The 19,478-nt window shown below is 42.7% G+C and overlaps 1 protein-coding gene across 1 annotated transcript in view; it reads right to left on the bottom strand.

Moving 5' to 3' along the window:
- Positions 1-18,991, bottom strand: part of Tbx20 (T-box transcription factor 20) — a 53,465-nt gene extending 34,474 nt beyond the window's left edge. Inside the window, exons 1-5 of the mRNA XM_075967960.1 lie at positions 18,416-18,991; positions 15,304-15,553; positions 14,220-14,384; positions 10,359-10,467; positions 4,221-4,379 (exon numbers count right to left, since the gene is read on the bottom strand). Of these exons, the coding sequence (XP_075824075.1) occupies positions 4,221-4,379; positions 10,359-10,467; positions 14,220-14,384; positions 15,304-15,553; positions 18,416-18,542 (810 nt within the window). The 5' untranslated portion in view covers positions 18,543-18,991. The remainder of the gene's footprint in view (positions 1-4,220; positions 4,380-10,358; positions 10,468-14,219; positions 14,385-15,303; positions 15,554-18,415) is intronic.
- Between the last annotated feature and the right edge of the window lie 487 nt (positions 18,992-19,478).

Raw genomic sequence — 19,478 nt, 5'->3', positions numbered from 1 at the left:
TGCCAGCTCAAAAACAATGCATGACCTTTAAATCTTAAATTATAAAATAGTTTGTTGAAAGTATAATGTATTTAGCGTTTATCTAATAATGTAAAGAAATGCAATCATCCCCTTGCAAAAAGCAGAAGAAGAAATGGGTGAAAAGGTCCCATTTTCATTAATTTTAAATAAAACTACCGGCGTCAATAAGTAAGAAGGTTTCACACACACACACACACACACACACACACACACACACACACACACACACTTTCAGAAACTTTGACTTGAATTTATCAGACATAAAAACATTAGTCATATCAAAGTTTAAGACAGAGGGAAATGGGTCCAAGTGGAAACTTTTAATCCCTCCCCCTTCTCATCTTAGTTCTTCATGCATGGAAAACCTTTTGTTGATGCTATACACAATATGTATTTTGTTTGTATCATATTTATTTTTGTGTGTTAACTGTAGGTAAATTAGTGCACGCAGTGTGGCAATGAAAAAGCAGCTGACTCCAGGAGCCCTGGAGGTGAGGTAGGGAGAAGACAGCACCCACTGAAAATGGCAGTTCCTGAACTGATTTCTAAAGAGAACTGGGTCAGCTTTATTTGCTGAAGGAAATCTATCAGCCAGTTGTGCAAATGGTCCTGCTATATTAAGCCACATTTATGAATGGTTTTATGCTAAGGATGACATTGAAAGTGGATTACAGAAATAAACCCAGGAGTCTGAGGAGGAAGATGCTTCTATTGTGGGCTATTCCATGGTGAAATGGCCTACTAATCCTATTAATCTTTAGACTTTATGATGCAATCAAAGATTGATGGGTTCTTGGGACTGAATTTTGAACCCACTTGTTCTTTTGATTAGAAAACTAAACATTAGGGAGAGGAGTAATGAATGTTAGAATCTGCATTAGTTAGCAATAAAATATATATTATTTTAATATAGTAGCATTCTCAAATTCAGCTTTCAAACTATTGATCTTGGAAGTGATTACTTTATTGCTTGCAATCCAACCCAAACGGAGGAGTTAGGACCCAGAAGTTCAAACCTTCTTGACAGGCCTGGCACTTATCAAATATGTAGCCATGAGTGAGTGTCCTAACCACTTGGAACTTCAGTTTCATTATCTACAAAATGATACTCACCGGACTCCCATCAGGGATTCATGTCAGAATTAAATAAGATTACTGAGAAAAATGTAGAAGGATTTTTCTGAATTAAAATAACCAGCCTAGACAATGAATCTTAGTTGGAGCTTAGAACAAGAGGGAAGAAACAAAACCACAATGGGTACTATGGACCAACACTAAAATTTAGATGAGCTGACATCGTATGAAGGGATATTTCAATAGATCTTCTGGGCTGTCTTAAAGACAATATGGTCACAGCAATAATATCCTCACCGTGGGACCGTGCTTGCTGGACGGAGTCAGCCTCAGTCGATGAGACTAGTATCTTAGTTTGGATTGGCAGAACAGTACAGACAGGGGAAAAAGGAGTAGACAGAATGAAGCAAACTTGGTAACATTTAATTGTAAAACCTGGGTGAAGAGTGCATGCAGTTCACTTGACCATTTGCTTATAAGACTTTCCTTCTGACACTGAAGTTTTTCTGAGTAAATAGGTTAGTAAAAAAATAATTCCATGAGACTATCAAATGGATGGGCATGGAATATCTTTGCTAAAGTGAGCCGAGCTGACTCTTGGCCCTCTTGTTGAGGATAGTAACCCTCACATGATACTCACCAATATCCTGTGTGAGCATAGCCCCACACAGCCAAAAACCAGTGAGCGTGTGTGTGGTGAGGGGGAACAATAATGTAAAACCCTCTGGGAAAGATGTATGAAGGTCCACCAGGGTCAGAAGCTGAAAGAAAAGGTGTCCTGCCCCTCTGACACTCAGTTCAGAGATCAAGGACTATAATAAGTATAATAACTGCCTTGCTTCAGATCCACGATGGGCACAGCAAGTCACCTCAATTTCCCCCTCTGTGTATTGCGTAATAAACTACTATTTCTCTGATTTAATAATATTCCTGCAAAGATTAGATAAAATCAAGCCTTTAAGTGGCACTTTGTACAATAGCAAGCACCCAAAGTCTAGCCACCTTTATGTAATCTATTCGCTGTGGCAGAAGGCCTGCTGGTAGTTTTTTAGGATGTCTCCTTCTCCTATCAAAACAAATCTAAGGTATTGCACGTGGAAACTTCCCTCCATATTGGTTCTAATTCATTGCATTTCTGTTTAAAAAAATAAAACTTGTAATTTACTTTTTCTAACTTTGTCCCTCTTAAAAGTAAATTCTGAGAGCAGCATTGAAGTTTCCATAGGACAAGTTTTTACTTCATCCCAAAACATCAACAAGGTTTTGAAAAGTGTTATACATCTAGTATTGTATCATAAAGTTACACATTCACTTAGTGGAAATGAACTTAATATTTCTCGGAACCTGGGAGAGCCACGTTCTACATGCTTTCCACAAGTGCGGTTGTGGCTTCAAAGATCAAGATCTTCAGGGCTTTAGGATGCTGTGGACTTTGATCTATTCACAAAGTTTTACATGGATATTCTCTGAAAGTCTCTCCTTTTGTGCTATCATTTTGGAGAACAAAGAGGTGACACTTTGTTTATATAATAAGGTAATTTACATAACAACTATGCATTGACTTATCTTAGCAAATATGCCGACAAATTTTTAATTTCATTTATTTATTTAAGTGTGTGTGTGTATGTTTCTAGGGATCTGCCTCAGGTAAGAAGGTCACAAGTGCCTCCACCTGTTGAGCCATCTCCATGCACAGTCACTGACATTTTAAAATCCAGATGTGGATAAGCACTCTTGGCACTCCTGAACAGTCCAACATTGTATTCCCAAGGCATGTTGGTACACATCGTCCCATCCGTGGGGCACTGCAGTCTCCAAATACGGTCTGGTTAGTTAATAGCCCCAGCTTACAAGCCAGGGAAATGGCAGCGATAGCTGTGAATGGAACACGAGCCTTCTCCACCCACTCTGGCCATTCTTAAATACTTCTTCTGTCTGTCCCTACTTCTTTTTCTTTTAAGATTTTAATTTCTTTTATGTATGTGAGTGCTCTGTCTGTATGCATGCCTTTACACCACAAGAGCGCCTCAGATTCCACTATCAATGGTTATGTACCACCAGGTGGCTGTTGGGAATGGAACGCAGAACCTCTGGAAGAGCAGACAGTACTCTTAACTGCTGAGCCATCTCTCTAGCCCCCTTCCTGCTTTCTTATTTGCACAGGACTTCCTCTGCTTTCAGCTTCCTCCTGACTTCCCAGAGCCTCTGGATCTCCTCTGCCTGCCCACCCATGTTGGATTCTCAGCCAGCAGGCAGTATGATTGTTTTCCATTACAAACCTACACCAACAGCCCGCCAGGAGAAAGGCAAGCACCTAGCTACTTATAGCTAATCAAACAAAAGCGAGATGAAGAACTCTGAAGAGCCGCATTGTCAATTAAACTAAAGGTGTGAAGACCTTTTATTGTGTGCACTCAAGGGAATTCTACTTCCTGCTTTTTTTTTTTTTTGACTGCAGAAAAGTTTCTCACTCTTCCTTCCCCTCAGCTTCCTGGCCATGCCATTCAGCTTCAGTATGATGCTACAAACCTGTCAGCATTCTGCTGACCATGAAAGAATAAAATGTTTGAGCTAGTGCCTAACAGCACTCAGCCTTAGTGGGACAATGATAAATATTTACTAAGACTAAATCTTATGCATGAGAATAATAGTCCAGTTGGAAATATGGTGTGTGACAGAGAGTAGAAGATAGGACCTTATATTGTGAGCTGGAATCTTGACGTCAATGAAATATCCGACTGAAGCTTTTTATTTAAAGAGCCATTCACAACCATTTTCCTTATCCTCAGTTGTGGCTAAGTTAGTCTCACAAAATTCCTCAAGTGTTAGTAATTTGGACAGCTGACTACAAGGTTTACATTTGTTAGGAAAACAAAAAGAGCATGCTTCTGCAGGAGGAGGAACCAGTATCAGGGAGCTCTCTGCAGAAGGTACACTGGGGTGGATTCAGGTTAGGGCTCAGCTACCAGACAGCCTGTATTACAGAACACAGGTCCTAGAAGATAAGATGATGCAATACATGGTCCCTCGGTACATGATGCTGTAATGCTGATGTTCAATAGCTCTCTCCAAAGAAACTTCCGTTCTGAGTACAAGGAAACCCCTTGTGCAGGAGCTGAACTCACCAGCTGGTTCTGGTAGGCAGTGACTGCTGTGAAAACCGTCTCTGGAAAGATGAACGTTCTGAATTCTTCAGACTTCAGATTGAGCAGGGAGGCCGTGTGGTCCTTCTTCTTTATGATGTGCACCCGTGGCTGGTACTTATGCATTGAATTCAAAATGATCTACAGTGAAGAGATGGGAAGTCCTGAGTTTCACACCCTTAACCCATCCATCAACAACTTCAAGTTCAATTCTAAGAGTAGGAACAACACTTTCCCTTCCGTCAAGTCATTCTCGTACCCTTAGAGTCATAGAGGCGAACATTTTACCAGAACAACGACAAATCACAGGAGCCATCTTCTAAAATGATGGAGGCAGGAGAGGAGGCATTTGGAGACATGCTGCATGTATTAGACTGAGTGTGTGTGTGTGTGTGTGTGTGTGTGTGTGTGTGTGTGTGTTTCTCCGGGTGTTCCTGTATGTGGACACATGCGTTCATGCATGTAGAGGCCAGGTTGAACATTGGGTGTTTTCCTCAGTCTCTTCCTCTGGACAGAGTCTCTCACTGGACCTGGAGTTCACTGACTAAAACACTGGCCAGTGAGCTCCAGGTTCCAAGTGTCTCCACCCTACAGCAGCCCTTGCTGAAACCTGTCTTTTGTGGTGGTGCAGAGAATCCAAACGGGGGCCCTCACGCTTAAGTGGCAGGCATGTTACCAACTGACCCATCTCCTCAGACCAAGTCTTATTAAATTTTCAAAATCAATCCTTGGGCCAGTGAGATGTCTCAGTGGGCAGAGACACTTGCCTCCAAGTCTGATGAACTGGATGTGATTCCTGGGAGCTACATGATGGAAGGAGAGAACAGACTACTGGAAGCTTTCTTCTGAGCTTCATAAGTGCTCTGTGGCATGAATGCACACACACACACAAGATAAATAAATAAATGCACCTGAATATCTGGAGATATGCCTCAGTGGTTAACAGCTCTTGTTGCGCTTGCAGTATGGCAAAATACTCAAACACATAGCATAAACAAATTAAAATAATAATGTCTTTTTATTTATTTATTTATTATAAATATATATGTCTGCAGGCCAGAAGAGGGCACCAGACCTCATTACAGATGGTTGTGAGCCACCATGTGGTTACTGGGAATTGAACTCAGGACCTTTGGAAGACGAGGCAATGCTCTTAACCACTGAGCCATCTCTCCAGCCCCAAATAATAATGTCTTTAAAATTTTTTGGTGTTTGGTCTATTCAGTTCATAAAATGCATGTTTATATTTTCTAAATAAAAAACAATATTTTGTAGGCCAGACTGCTATTTACAGAGGGAAAAAAAGTAAAATGATTTAGAAATACAAGCATGCACACAGACAGAATATTGTATAATAAATAAATAAATTTTTTTTAAAAAAAGACTATAACCCTGTGAGGCACACAAAAAGTAGGAATTGTTCAAAAATGGAAACTATTTTTTGAAAAAGAAAAATGACAATTCTTTGACCCCAACTTCCAGTTGTAAAACTAAACTTCAGCAATGTCATGGCCACCTTCCATGCTGCAGCTACCAAAGCTGCAAGTTCACAGAGATGGTAAGCATATCTTGGTTAAAAGGCAGCTGGGAAATAGCACTTTTATTTATTCTATAACGAGCGTATAAATATTTTGCCACTGTGCAAAATGAACGACAAAACTTGTGAGTACTTGTTTGCTCACTGATGTGTTTGTTTCCAGGCAGGGTTTCAGTTTGTACCCCAGGTGGGTCCTGAAACCTTGGCAACTTTCCTGCCTCTGCCTCTTGAATGCTAGGATTACAGGCCTGAGCTACCACATTTGACAGAACAAAACTCATTTTTAGGTATAAAATGTTTCCCACGTGTCTCCACTGACAGACAGCTACTTAAAAGTACAAAAGCCTTTTCTGGAATTGGAGGTTCAGCTGTATCCTCTCCTCAAACACCGTGCAAATCCCCTGGCCTCAGGAAGCACCTCATAAATGGTACTTTGGGGCCAATAGGTGTTTGCTATGTTGACATGGTTGACTAACGTGGATGGATGTGGTGAAGGGAGGAGAGTTGCTGCTGAGTGTGTTTACAAACTCTCCACAAGATACTGTGGATAACTGATACGTGGCAACATCTGCATCTTTGGGTGATGCCGCTGAGGATTTAAACAACCTTAAACAGGGCCAGGCACGGTGGTGCATGCATTTAACCCCAGCTTTCAGGAGGCAAAGGCAGAGATAGGTGGATCTCTGTGAGTTCAAGCTCAAGACGACCCTGATCTACATAATGTGTTCCAGGGCAATCAGGGATACAGAGAGGAAACTCTGTCTCAAAAAACAAACAAACAAACAAAAAACAGAAAAGTAAATAAAATAAAATAAAGTAACAATCTTAGATAAAAAATATTATGCCTATGCTAAACATACATACTTTTTTCCCTTGGCTTATTTCCTAAATGATTCAGCCTGTTAACTATTCACATAATACTTGCATTAGATACTACCAGTAACCTACATAGCACTCACAATATAGAGGAAATTATGTGTCAATAGTGTCCCGTTTTATTAAGTGACTTGGGCCATGGGTTTACTATTTTTAGAACACCTTAGAAACAATGTCCACAGAAATGAGAGAATAGCTGACCACATAGTCAGTGTCTCTCTGCCAATCTCTCTGACTTGTAAATCAACCTCGAGTTATTAAATAGGATTGAACTTTGTACCTGCTACTCTTTCTAGTCTCAAACCAGAATAAGAACAACTAAGGAGAAAGAGATCCTCAAATGTATTAAAATAAGTTTTGAAAAAGAACCTCATTTCTCTGTATAATCTACTTCCTCCAAAGAGTCCAAAACAATGAGACTTGATCATAGATCTGGATTCAACTTGAAGTAATAAAGGCAAATATTTGTCTCCTAATATAAAATGTCTTTCAGAATTCCTTATATGTTCACCTGAGAAGATAAGAGCATTCAAATAACATTCCCACTGACCCACATGTATAAATACCGAAATGAGATAAAAAAAAAAAGCAAACAAAAACAAAATCAAACAAAAAATCCTTCAATTTAAATAACATCCCTCATACTCCTAAGCTCCGGGCTGGCTTCATTTAGTAAGAGGTGCTGAATAACCTCAGACTCCAAGTCCTGCTGATGCTCCTCCAAACCTCACAAAGCTGAGAGCCAACATAAATGCCCACTCGGCTTTCCTGAGAACATACCTTCCTGGGAACAGTGATGTTCCTATCAGTGACTCAAGAGTACTTGTATGTGTGCGAGAGGGGAGGGGGAGTGAAGGAAGAAGAGATGGGGAGGAGAAAGCGGGGGATCTTTGGGAGTGGATAAGGAGCACTGGATGCTCTTCCAGAGGGCCTGGGTTCAGTTCCAAGCATCGACACGGTAGCTAACAACTGTCTATAAATCCAGTTCCATGGGATCTGACACCCTCCCACAGATAAAACATCAGTGCACATAAATTAAAAATAAATTTAAAGAGAGAGAGAAAGTTCATCAATCTGATTCCACGAAGCTGGCTAAATAATATATTACCTAAGGACCCTTCTTACTCCATTTCTGAGGTTATTAATTCTGGTGACAAAGGGGAATATTAAATCAGACAAGTTTTGAGGCTAGAGTAAATATAAGCAGCCACCGACAACTGAACAATTGACAAGATCTAACTGCCACACAATTGGGCTAGATCTCAGAACCCTTGAAACTGATGCTAAAATAAATCATTTAAATTCTGGGTAAATAAACTACCATTGAAGTCTAAAGTTTTTCTGAAGAATCTTAAAGAATTCTAGAACTTCCACATGGAGAAAATGCAACAGAATTTTCTTTTTAATTGTACTTTCTCTCTGAAAAGATTCCAGTTGGAACCTAAAATATTTTAATTTGAATCACATTAAATAAGACAGATGACTAGCCTACAAAGAATATCTCAGATAGTTCATAAATCTTAACCTGACAAAAAACCCACTGAGTGGAAGCATCATCTATTTTTCTTGAAGGGCAAATTAGGCCAATACTGAAAAGGCTATTATCTTTCCAAGAGGTGAAACAACAGAAGCTCCTTAACCCATTTCCAATGTCACCCACAAGATACATGGTCACCCTGATGTGATGATAGTAAGCACAAGGATAGGGACACCAACTCAAGTCATTGGTTTACTTCTAGGTTCAGTTGAACTCTCTGAAACCGTCTCTAGAACTCTCTCTTATTTTCCTCCATACTTCACAGATCCAAGAAAAACTGAGCCTTAAATTCACAAGAACCTTATTTAGTAAAAGGATAAGAGAGATTATAGATTACTATATAACTATAATAATTATAGGAAAGAAACTATGAAAGAAATCGTGTGCTTTCTAACAATGAAGGCAAAAACACAGAAACAATATTTTCAAAAGAAGCATGCTTGTCTGCCTTGAGTTTCTCACATAAAATCTAAGAGAATTTTACATCTATTTCTACTCAAGAGTATTGAATCATAGGGACTTGGGCAGTGGCCCAGTGAGTAAGAGTGCTTGTCCTAAAAGCAGAAGGTCCTAAGTTCAAATCCCCAGCCTCCACGTAAAAGCTTGGCACAGCCGTGTATACCTACAACCTCAGCACTAGGGGACAGGAAGAGGAGGATCCAAGGAGCTCGCTTTCCCACTAGCCTGACTGAGACATCAAGCTGTGACTGGGGGAGAGATTCTGTCTTAACATAATAAGGAGAACAGAGGTAAAGGAAGACACCAGATGCCCACCCACCTCTGTCCTTGGCATGCATGGCATGGGGCACACACACCTACAGCCAAATGTGAACACAAGGACACGCCCATGTGTACACATGTGCACACACACACACTCCTACACAGGCACACACAGGCACAGGAACATTCAATCGCATCAAAGACAATGCCTGACAAGGAACGTAGCAAATGGCAAGGGCCCTTTTATCAATGGTTATTTGCTCTGTCAAATACTGATAGAAGCTCCGAGCTATATTTTCTCTTGGTCCAACAACCAATAACACTTTTTTTCCATCTTACAGTGAAGTCTTTACCTACACCAAATAAAACGTGTTTTGTTTTGGTTTGGTTTCCTTATTGAGACAAGGATTTGGTCAAGGCGTGTTACTCGGACCAAGTTGCCTCCTCCTGGCTTCACGTCCCCTGGAGAAATGACAGGTGAGCAGCATGTCCTCTGCTCTGTTTACAATGACAAATGTCTGTCTTCACACTGGTGCACCTCGCCCAAAGGGCAGACAACTGCCGCAGCCAGTGCAGCCAAAACTAAAACTTTTCCTGGAAGAAAAGAGTAACGGCAGAGCCTGCAGGAACACACAGACTCTGGGTTCCTTTTAGGGAGAAAAGGGGACAACTTTATTCTACAATTTGGTGTGTTTATTTGGTGCAGAGCAGTGTCACTGGGGTGCCAGACCTCCTCATCTAGAACCTCAGCAGTCCCAGGGCTCTGAACGCCCTCTCAAGCACGTCCTCAGAAAGACACACCTGCTGGCAGGAGGATGTTTTCCTCCTGCCCTGCTGTTTTCCCAAGGAGACACGCGAACGTCAAAGGGAAGATTAACTGGGTCAGAGTTTGCCCTAGGTGTAGGGTTGCCCTTAATAAATGCTTTAGAGGCTTTCGCGGGTCTGTACAGCTACATACATGAGTCAAAGCTTTTCAGGATTCTTTGGAAATGAGGTCCTCTCCACTCTGCTGCAGGTGCAGCGTGCTGCGCTCTGCAGAATGCACTTAGGAGGCTCCCACAGGAAGTCTTGGTCCTACTTTTTTATGTGATATCAATATACTAACATCCGTAACCCAAAAATGTGTTTGATGGCCTCCCTAAACTCACATTTCCTTTGTCTTGTTAGAAAATGTGGTGGTGTTTGCAAACATATTAGGTGATCCTTGGCACAGAAGGTCCCAGACCTCTTTGTACAAACAGTACAACACAGCATCCACATGAATGGCTTTAACAAAAGCAGTCAAGGTCCCCTGGAGAACGTGAGTGTTCTCATACAATGACTCCTAGATGGATAGCAGGAAGTTTGGAAAATTGGGAGAGGAGAAGGTAGAGGGAGGGGAGAGAGGCTATTTTATATAACGTGTCCATTGCATCTAGGGGAAGCTGCAGATGCAAGGCTCTGTACTTACATGGCCATGTTGATCGAGTTCGTTGTTGGTGAGTTTCACCTTTTCAAAAGATACCATCTGTTTGAGGAGCTGCTCGCCAGTAAAGGGGGAGTCTGGATGCACATAGAGTCTAAGAAGAGGATTGGAGAGCCTTATTGAGGTGTGCTTTAAGACTCCCTCTTGAACTAAGCAAATTGGCACATGTATCTGTCATCTCAGCACTCGGAAGGCTGAGGTAGAATTAAGAGTTTGAAACCGGCCTGGAATGCATAGTGGAATCCTGGATCAAAATACAACAAAATCGGGTCCTTATTCTAAATGTTTTGATTCTAAAGGAACCCAGAAACGTCATGTAAACGGCACTTTTCATTTTTCCCATGTACCTTGAATTTATTAAAATAGCAATGCTAAGATAACTCCAAAGCATCTAACAAACTTATTCATGTCCCAGAGACCTTAGAAGTAATAAATACATTTTCTATTGTCTTCTGAGCAAGCAATTTTTCAGGGATGAATTGTTTCTGTCTTTTTTTTCTTCCTTCCAAAAACTCTACTGGTCTACATCTATCAAATACGTGATCTTACTATTAGAGGATTTAAAAGACCTGTTACAGCAATGTGTACGTTTCTATATAGGCATTACTGTAGAGCAATGGAAAAGAAACAAGTTAAATGAGGAAATAATTTCAGAGAATCAACTCGTTTAAGTTCAAAAGTGACTTCGTTTAATTTACCAATATATGACTGTTGAGTTTTCAGTATAGGACACAGCAAATGTTCTCTAGTGTACAGATCAGAGCTGAGAGCTTACTGCCCTGCCTACTCTAAACTCCACCACACAGCTTCGTTGCTATCTGGTTATGCACTGCTAAAGGAGAGCTTTAACAATCTAAATGAACCTCTGTCTATTAAATTGATTCATTTATAAAAAATTTAGGCAATAAAAAGCTTTGGCAAGGAAAATCTATCATCTATTGATTAGCTGCTGTGTGGAAGGAATAAACTCACTGTAGAAGAAAGGCTAGCCTTCCCTCCATCCCTGCCGCCACACCAGCTACAGCACTGTGTACAGTGTACACCTGAACACTGCTCTCTGCATCACAAAATCTTTCCAAATCGAAGTGAGATGGCAGAAGACTGAGAAGGAAGGCGACATCCTCTTTTTCATAAGACAAATTACATTTTCCCCTTCCTTCTTCTTTTGCTTTCTTTCTCTTTCTTCTTTTGTTCTTTTGTTGTTGTTTGTGTGTTGGGAATTGACCCTTGGGCTTGATGCATGCTAAGCTCACATTGCATCAGGAGCCCTGACAAATTCCTGTCAAAACCCATGTGTCAGCTTATTTCTATCTAAGTTTTACATACCATCCTTCGAGCTGGAATTTGTGAACAATTGTGCTGGGAAAAGGTCATAGAGCAAACATTACTGGCAATATTTGGGTAGAGAATGAGAAGTCTGTGTCACGGTCTGCCATATAGAAAGACTAAGAATGGAAAGAATCTGTCCCCTTGGTGAAAGAAACAAAACAGTCGGAAATGAAGCACAGTGAGGCTGGCGGGACCAGGGGTCCCACCCCACCCACAGTGGACTCTCTTCTTGCATTGTCTTCCCCCAAAGTGTCATAATTGTCTGGTAAATAAGAGTAGTCTTTGATAGCTTGAATACAACAGCATGTCAAGGTTTATCTCTCCAAAGGTATAATTTTAAAAATACTGTTATTTTATTGATCAGCCTCACATTGCCCTTCTCTCCTAGAATTCCAATTTACTAAAAGACCTAGAAATTGATGACATGTTCCTCCTTTATCATATTCACTATATGTAATCACATTAGCATAGATATGAACTTGTGTAAATATAAGTTACAGTAGTGGCATGGAACTGGAGCATTACTTTTGGTCATGAATAATGCTGTGCCTGTTATAACTACCAGATAATATTACCAAGTGTTGTGCTTCCTGATTAGAAATCACTGGCTTCAGTCTGAGGAGGGAGAAAGGCATCTTAGATGTAGAAGTCTCTTAGAAACTGACTTTCTACCAGTGGCTCAAACATTCCAATTTCCCAGATTCCTTCCTCTATGGAGGTGGGAAATCTGGAAAACTATCTTCCATAATAATAATAACAACCAGGAATTTCCATGAATTATCTGAAATGTCTCCATTTCATGGTTTTATCTAATATTAGTTTAAATAAGCCAAACTGGGATACATGGAACAACTTACAGGAACTTCCCCCTCCCTCACCGCCTCCCTCACTCCCTCCTCCCGACCTAAAATTCCAGCAATAGCTTACACAAGCTTCAGTTAAGATAGAACACTGGTAGGCACTTTTCTTTCTCTAACCAGAACAGATTAGAGGCATAAACAAGCATGTCATATTTATGAAGTACTGCTGGCCTGCAGCATTTGGCCATACCTTCAGAGAGGAAGAAAATGAGGGATAAATAAGAAGAAAAGATTAAAGAAAAAAAAGGCTAGAAAAAGCAAAAGCAAATGTGTGCTCAGAAAAATGGTTAGAAGTCTGCTCAAATTCATATCTGCCCCCATTCTCCTTTCTCCTTGAGATCCATGTTAAAAATAAATTAGAAACTGAGCATTTGTGAGCCCCGTCATAATGCAATCAGCTGGATGCTGCGGCAGGAGGACCATGAGTTTGAGGACAGGCTGAACTACATAAGACCGGGTAGCAAAAGAAAAACAGTTTTTAACTGAATTGACTTTTCAGAAGTAAATTATAGAAAACGCCAATTCTATTGATTTTAATATCTGTTATGAAGGATTGTTTTTTAATTTAGAAGAACAAAATGCCATTTGCAAGTATTTCTTAGTCCTAATTGTTCAATATGCTGACTTGGAAGCCTTGGAAGGCAGTTTTCCTCGCCTGTTTTAAGAACAGAAAGCCAAAGAAGGCTGTTATCTGTTTTCTGGTGCTTGGAACAGGCTGCCAGCCCAGTAGTGAAGCAGAGGCTCCTTCAGGACTGAGTCCAGCACCCCGCTGAGTCCATGGTGTCTGTGGCTGTGGACTGGATGCTTACCAGCCACACCTGCAAGGGTTTTAAATCTGATTGTTGAAATACATGTGTTTGCTGTGATCTAACTTTCAATCAAATACCAAAGATCAGTCAGAAAACAAGCAGTTTCTTATTCAGAACAGTGGAGTCGGCTCATGCAATGTCCTGTATAGTAACAGGAGCTGCCACAGCGACAGACTCCTAGAACTCCGGCTATTCTGCTGCTCCTCCTGAATATGCCTCTGAGGAAAACGCTCATGAGAAAGGTTCATAGGAATTTTTGACAACATTATCAGCAAAGGCAACCAAGAAAACAAGCTGCATTGTCTCCCATATATTATCTGAGTTTGATGTAAAAGAATATTAACTTATTGAATTATGTTTATCCATCAAAATTGTAGAAGGGCAAAGAAATTGTTGTCCTTACCTAAAACTTGTGGCTCTTGCATGGCTCAAAGACAACCAGTTTTACCCAGATGCCAGTAGGTGTATGCAGATATAATCACGTTGCTAAGAAATGGTTAAAAGTGTCATAACTATAGTATACACATGAAGACTCAAGGGCAAATAGCAGTGCATTTATATATTCTTACTCAGCAGCCTATCAGCAATATTATATCTCAAAAAGGTCACATTTCTAAAAAAATTCAAACTTAAATTTCACAAATATCTGGAATTAATTTTGAGAGATAAAGGCAATGTTTTCTCTATGCACAAACTCCACTTTTCTTGAAGACTAACTGACAAGTTTCGAACTCAGTCCTGCGCTGTCCTGCCTTGGAAATCTCTCAAGTCAGAGCCCAGTGGTTAAAAACAACTTCCAAAGAAGGATTAATATCACTTTGATCTGCAAGAAGTCCAAAGTCACGAACCTGGCTGGCAGAGGAGGATCAGCCTTGCCGGCCACGAGCCACGAGGACCGATGGTAGGCATAACGATACCTCTTGTTGTCCACCGGGACGATGTCCATCAGGACTATGTACTTGGCCTCAGGATCCACTCCAGAAAATGACACGCGGATGGTGGGGAACATCCTCCTGGCAGAGAGAGAGAGAAACTGGATTCACTCATTGTAACGAGTTGACACGAATTAGGGAGAAGGAAGAAAACTGGAACCATCGGCTATGCAGTGCCCGATTTCCCATTTGATTGTTGTCGGTTTTGTTTGTCCTGTTTATGAACCCTCAGAGATGTGCCTACAGAGACAGGACTTGCACTGCAAAAACAAAAAACAAACAATAACAACAACAACAAAAAAACCCCGATTCTGTCTCTTTTACAGGGCCCCTACCGGTAGATAGAAATTTTGAGCTTGTTTTATTTTCTCCCAAATAACCAGAGATGGGTTACATAACCCATCAAAAATCCGGGCATTCCTGAGCGAGGGATTCGTGGAGTTCACTTCCAAGAGTCCCTACTGGAATCGCCCAGGGTCTGGCTTAGAGGAGCAGCCCGCCTCCTGTGCTCGGAGCCACCTCCCGGGCCTTCTCCCTACTCCGAGTTCTGTCTTCCGCCTCGGTTTTCAACTGAGTTTTTATTGGAAGAGGGAGACTCTATTAAGAGTCATACCGCTGTCTCTTAACAGAACCTTTAGATGTTTCTGTTGCCCAGTCTTCGATTTAGTTTAGTTATATAGTGTATACCGGGGAACCTCTCCTTCCCCCTCCTGCAGTCCCCAGCCGAGCTCCCGCCAGCCGGGCCTTTATCCGAACCCAAGATGCCTGGGTGGGAGCAAAGACCACTCTGTGGGGAAAGATCTCCGTCTCCGGATGTCGAGTCTTGAAGCCACACCCTGCGATTGCAGGACCTTCTCTAGTACCGAGAATCTTTGTAAGGGAACTGGTGAGAAGCGGAGGCCTCTGAGCTCGGTCACCCCTCATACTCACGTCCTCCAGACCCCCGAGAGCGCAGAGTGACAAACCCTTTGCTCTGCATGCTCCTGCCCACGCCAACTACCTTCCCGACTTGGTGATGATCATCTCCGTGCCCAGTTCGTGGAATTTGTCCCAGAGCTCCTTCGTTTCCAGGCTACACGCGATTTTAGCCATCTCCTCGCTGGGGATGATTGGAGTGGTGGGGATCAGTGGCTCGGTGCACAGAGAGGATGAGGAAGGACTTCCGCCCCCGTTGCCGAACTCTGCGTGAGCCTCCAGGCTGGTGAGCTCACCCAGGGGCTGGGCGCAGGACGACTTCTCCACGAATTGTTCTGGAGGCAATGAGAAGTAAGATTGACTTGCTGTCACTTAGTTAACAACAGACACTTTACAAAGGAGCTGGGCAGAGTACGTAAAAAAGGCACTTGGTCGCCGCTAAACTTCGCAACTCCAGCCAAAAAGCACAATCCACCACAGGACAGAAAGTACCTAGGGTATGCATGCCTGGGGCTGGACGCCAACAGAATCAAATGAGGAGGGTCTATCTAGAACCAGGGCCTATCACCGAGCTGCCTGAGGAATAAAATATGAGTGAGGAAAAGAGAAAGTTGTGATAATGAGGGATAAAATGTTAACTGTTACAACAGTCATCCCAAATTCTAGGCTCTGCAGCTACAGAGGGTAGCATTAGAAACCAGCATCCAGCTTGTTAAATCACAGGGGAGGGCTCTAACAGACTTTGTTTGATTGATTGATTGATTGATTGATTGATTGATTGATTGATTGATTGAAGACAGAAACAGATTACTGGGGAGAGAATGTAAGCAACTGTTTTTCCTCCAAATAGCCCTGGAAGTGAAGAAAACAACTTCAACCCCAGTCTAGCAGGAAATTAAAAGAGAAGGTTTCGCCACATATGAGTAGGTTGAAATATCACTGCTATGGACCATACTCCTGCACAGATGCTAAAAGACTGAATCTCCACAGTAACTTTGTGGAATACAGGGAGATTTTTAAAATCCGGCCAATTATCTTTCATTTCTTAAAAAGAAAAAAGAATAAAGAAAAACTATCTAAATCTGCAGTCCCCCAACCAGACCAGTCTGTTCTAACTGCTCTCAAGAAAAGTCTATCAGCTCCAGCTGTGGGCATGCGCCTGTATATGGCTGTGCTATGTGCTCCTGTTTGTTCTGAAATGATTTCTTATTCCTCATACCTCTTAATGTGAGGCTAATACAAAATAGGATTTTGTCCTTCTTGTCATAAAGCAACAATCCAGCTCATGCAGATGTTTTAAATGAAGGACAATCAAATTAATTGTCATACAGGCTGTTCCCAGATCAAAGTGTGGTTAGACAGTACCAATACCTTATTTTCTAGAAAAACTTTTGAAAGGAAATTCACATCACATATTTTATAGCGGATCAAAAAGCAAACTGAACTTCTCATAGTTGCAACAGCTGACAGGTGAGCTCTCTCGGCATCACCTGGGCTGAGCATCGCAGACACCGAGAAGGAAGGCAAGGAAACTGCTCCAGTACAAAGTGGAGCATGGCGCACAGGGGAAACCCACCCCTTGCGGTTTTAGTCTGTTTTTCAATGAAAAACACCCCACTGTCTCTTAACAGAACCTTTGGGTGTTTCTATTGCCAACTCTTCAGTTTAGTCATTTATTATGCTGTGTTGGACTGGAGAACGTAAGGGACTGGAAAAGGAATAGGCCAGAACTGTTCTCCAAACAGGTGAACAAACGCATTTCAGAGACCAGAGCCGGTAGCTATCTGGGGGAGGTTGTTGAGAGCCAGGACTGGCCTAGCATTTAGAATTTGTAATTTTGATTGAAGGGTTTTTTTTAAAAAAGAAAAAATAAAGAGAATACTAATGTAGACATGAGAGTAGAGTTGGCAGGCTTCCCAACCCAGTACTCACAAGTCTGTCAGGAATTTTGACCTGAGAACTTCATTTTCTATTGGGTACCAAATGAAATGGGGGTGTTCCAAAAGAATTCCCCTAACCAGGAAGAATAATGATACTGCTAAGACCCTCAGCAGTCCAATTGTGAAATCAGTAGCCAATTCTATGTCTAAAAAGGAGGATTTGGTGACTAGCTCACTGGCTTTGGAAGATTTTGATTAGATGGAAGTTAAAAGGGGGGTGCAGCTCAGAGCTAAGAGCTGTGTTTTGACTCTGGCATTTCCTTGGTTTCAAGCCATTTTGGACTTTAGTTCTCTCCTCTTCATGTGTAGTCTCCTTATTTTTCCAAGCCCCTTAAGGGTTCTTCTCTGCTGTTATCTCGGAGGAAAAGTAGTGAATTTTTTAAAATTTGCCCTAAGTTGGCTGTTTGATTTTTGGCAGTATTTTAAGAGTGGTGGTGATTCAGGTGTGTGATAATGTTTTCCGAAGACCCCAGAATGAATGGCAACAGCTCTTTCTCTGTGGGTTGGAAGGAGGTTGTCATGGGCATTTGTTTTCGTATTTCATACAAATCAAGGTTGCTTTCCTCTCTTGCTCATCTCTCCTCTCTTTAATTTGATTCTAATGTCTTCTATAAAGAAAACAGTTTTTTTTTTTTTGCAAAAGCAGTGTAAATAAACTTGGAGAAATTTAGGGAGAGTTTTGCTAATCTCGACTGAAAATGTCAAATGTAAATGAAGGTTGCAGATAACTCTAGCCCTTCCTTGGAGAAAGCTGCTCCTGCTTGGAAAACTGGATAATTTTATAGTTCTTGGCAGAGAGAAGAAAGATGTTTGTTGCGACGGAAAAAATTAAACTGGTTTCTTGTGAAGTAGTTCAGTATCTTTGATTCCAAGTACATACTCAGGTGTTACACGCAGGGTGGATCCTGGTCTTTAAAAAAAAAATTCTTATTTGTCCTTGAATTTGTTTTTATTCGAATTTGCACATGCATGCACTATCTACATGACCTCGGTATTCCAGGAAACTCCAGAGAGCAACTACAAACACAAGCTGGATTCCCACGACCTTTAGATGACCGTGAAACCCCCAAAGAAAACTTGCGCAGAGAAGAAAACGAAATCTCCCTCCTCAGACCTATATCTGGTCGATAGTCTAAGTCGTAGAAGCAGATCTGGCCGGGAGAAAAGGCCACCCTTGCTGCCCACGAAGCAAACCGCCTGTAGCCAGGGGACATAGAGAAAGAAGGCCCCTGTGGACAGCCTAGCACCCCGACTTACCCAGGGGTTTGATGGTGTTTTCTGCTGCCTCCTTCTCCTTGGGGCCACCGCTGGACATAAGCGCGGCGATGGAGAAGGCATTGGCTCGAGAAGAGAGCTGGGGCTTTGGTGACGCCGTGAACTCCATGGTCCCCAGCGTGCTCTCCTGGTTAGGGACCGGGCCTGCCAAACCGCAGTCCAGCTTCTCCCAAGAGGGACAAAACCCCGAATCGCAACTCAAAGTTCCCGAGTGCAGTCAGAGCGGAACTGAGGACTCTCGAAGGGTCCGGTCCCACGTCCCCAGAACTCCACGCTGACCTCTCCAATCCACTAGAGCAAAGACCAGGAGCCTCAGAGACTTCGAACTAGCGGGAAAGCTGGGTGGGGACCAGCCGCGAACTCAAACTGTGTGCAAGCCGCGGGGCACACCAGACTTCAGTTGAGCAAAATGCGGGATTGCACCCAAGCCGAGTTCCCCCTCCCTCCCCTGCTGACTGAGGAGTGGCCCGGGCCACCGGGAGGTGACGACCCGCTGTGGGTCCCTCGAGGGTGCGGAAACCAGGGAGCCCGACCGCAGCTTTGCAGAGCGCAGCAAGGCGCGACCTACACTGCGCCTGGGCTCCCGCGGCCCCGCGCCTTAATTTGCTGGTGGCGGCCGTCCCTGCCTGCAGCAGCCAGTCAGAGTGGTCTCACGTCACCGCTTCCTGGCTGTGTGGCGTGGGGCGGGGCCAAGCGACGCCTGCGAGGAGTGCTTGGGGCGCGTTGCCCTCCTGCCTCAGCGCTCTGGAAGGAGAACTGGACACCCCTCACAGTAAATAGTGCCACCAACAGGGTAACGCAGCTGCCTCTGTCACCTGGGCCCCGTGTCTCAGCTCCCGCGGGAGGGCGGCTCGCGGTGTCTGGAGCTGCACTTTCACTGCCGCCCAGAAGATCAAGTGATGCGCGCGTAGCGCAGGATCCGACGCCACCAGAGGAAGCCCCTCCGAGTTCAGCTATTTCCACTCTTGCCTACTAGCGTTTAAAAGTTCCCAAATAGCTGAGAAGAGTAGAGAAAATTTCGCATCGCTGAGTGGCATTAACCCGG

The sequence above is a fragment of the Microtus pennsylvanicus genome, chromosome 3 (genome assembly GCF_037038515.1).
Source record: "Microtus pennsylvanicus isolate mMicPen1 chromosome 3, mMicPen1.hap1, whole genome shotgun sequence".
NCBI classification, from domain to species: Eukaryota; Metazoa; Chordata; class Mammalia; order Rodentia; family Cricetidae; genus Microtus; species Microtus pennsylvanicus.
The sequence above is the reverse complement of the archived record's forward strand: the minus strand, read 5'-3'. Positions and strand labels throughout refer to the sequence as shown.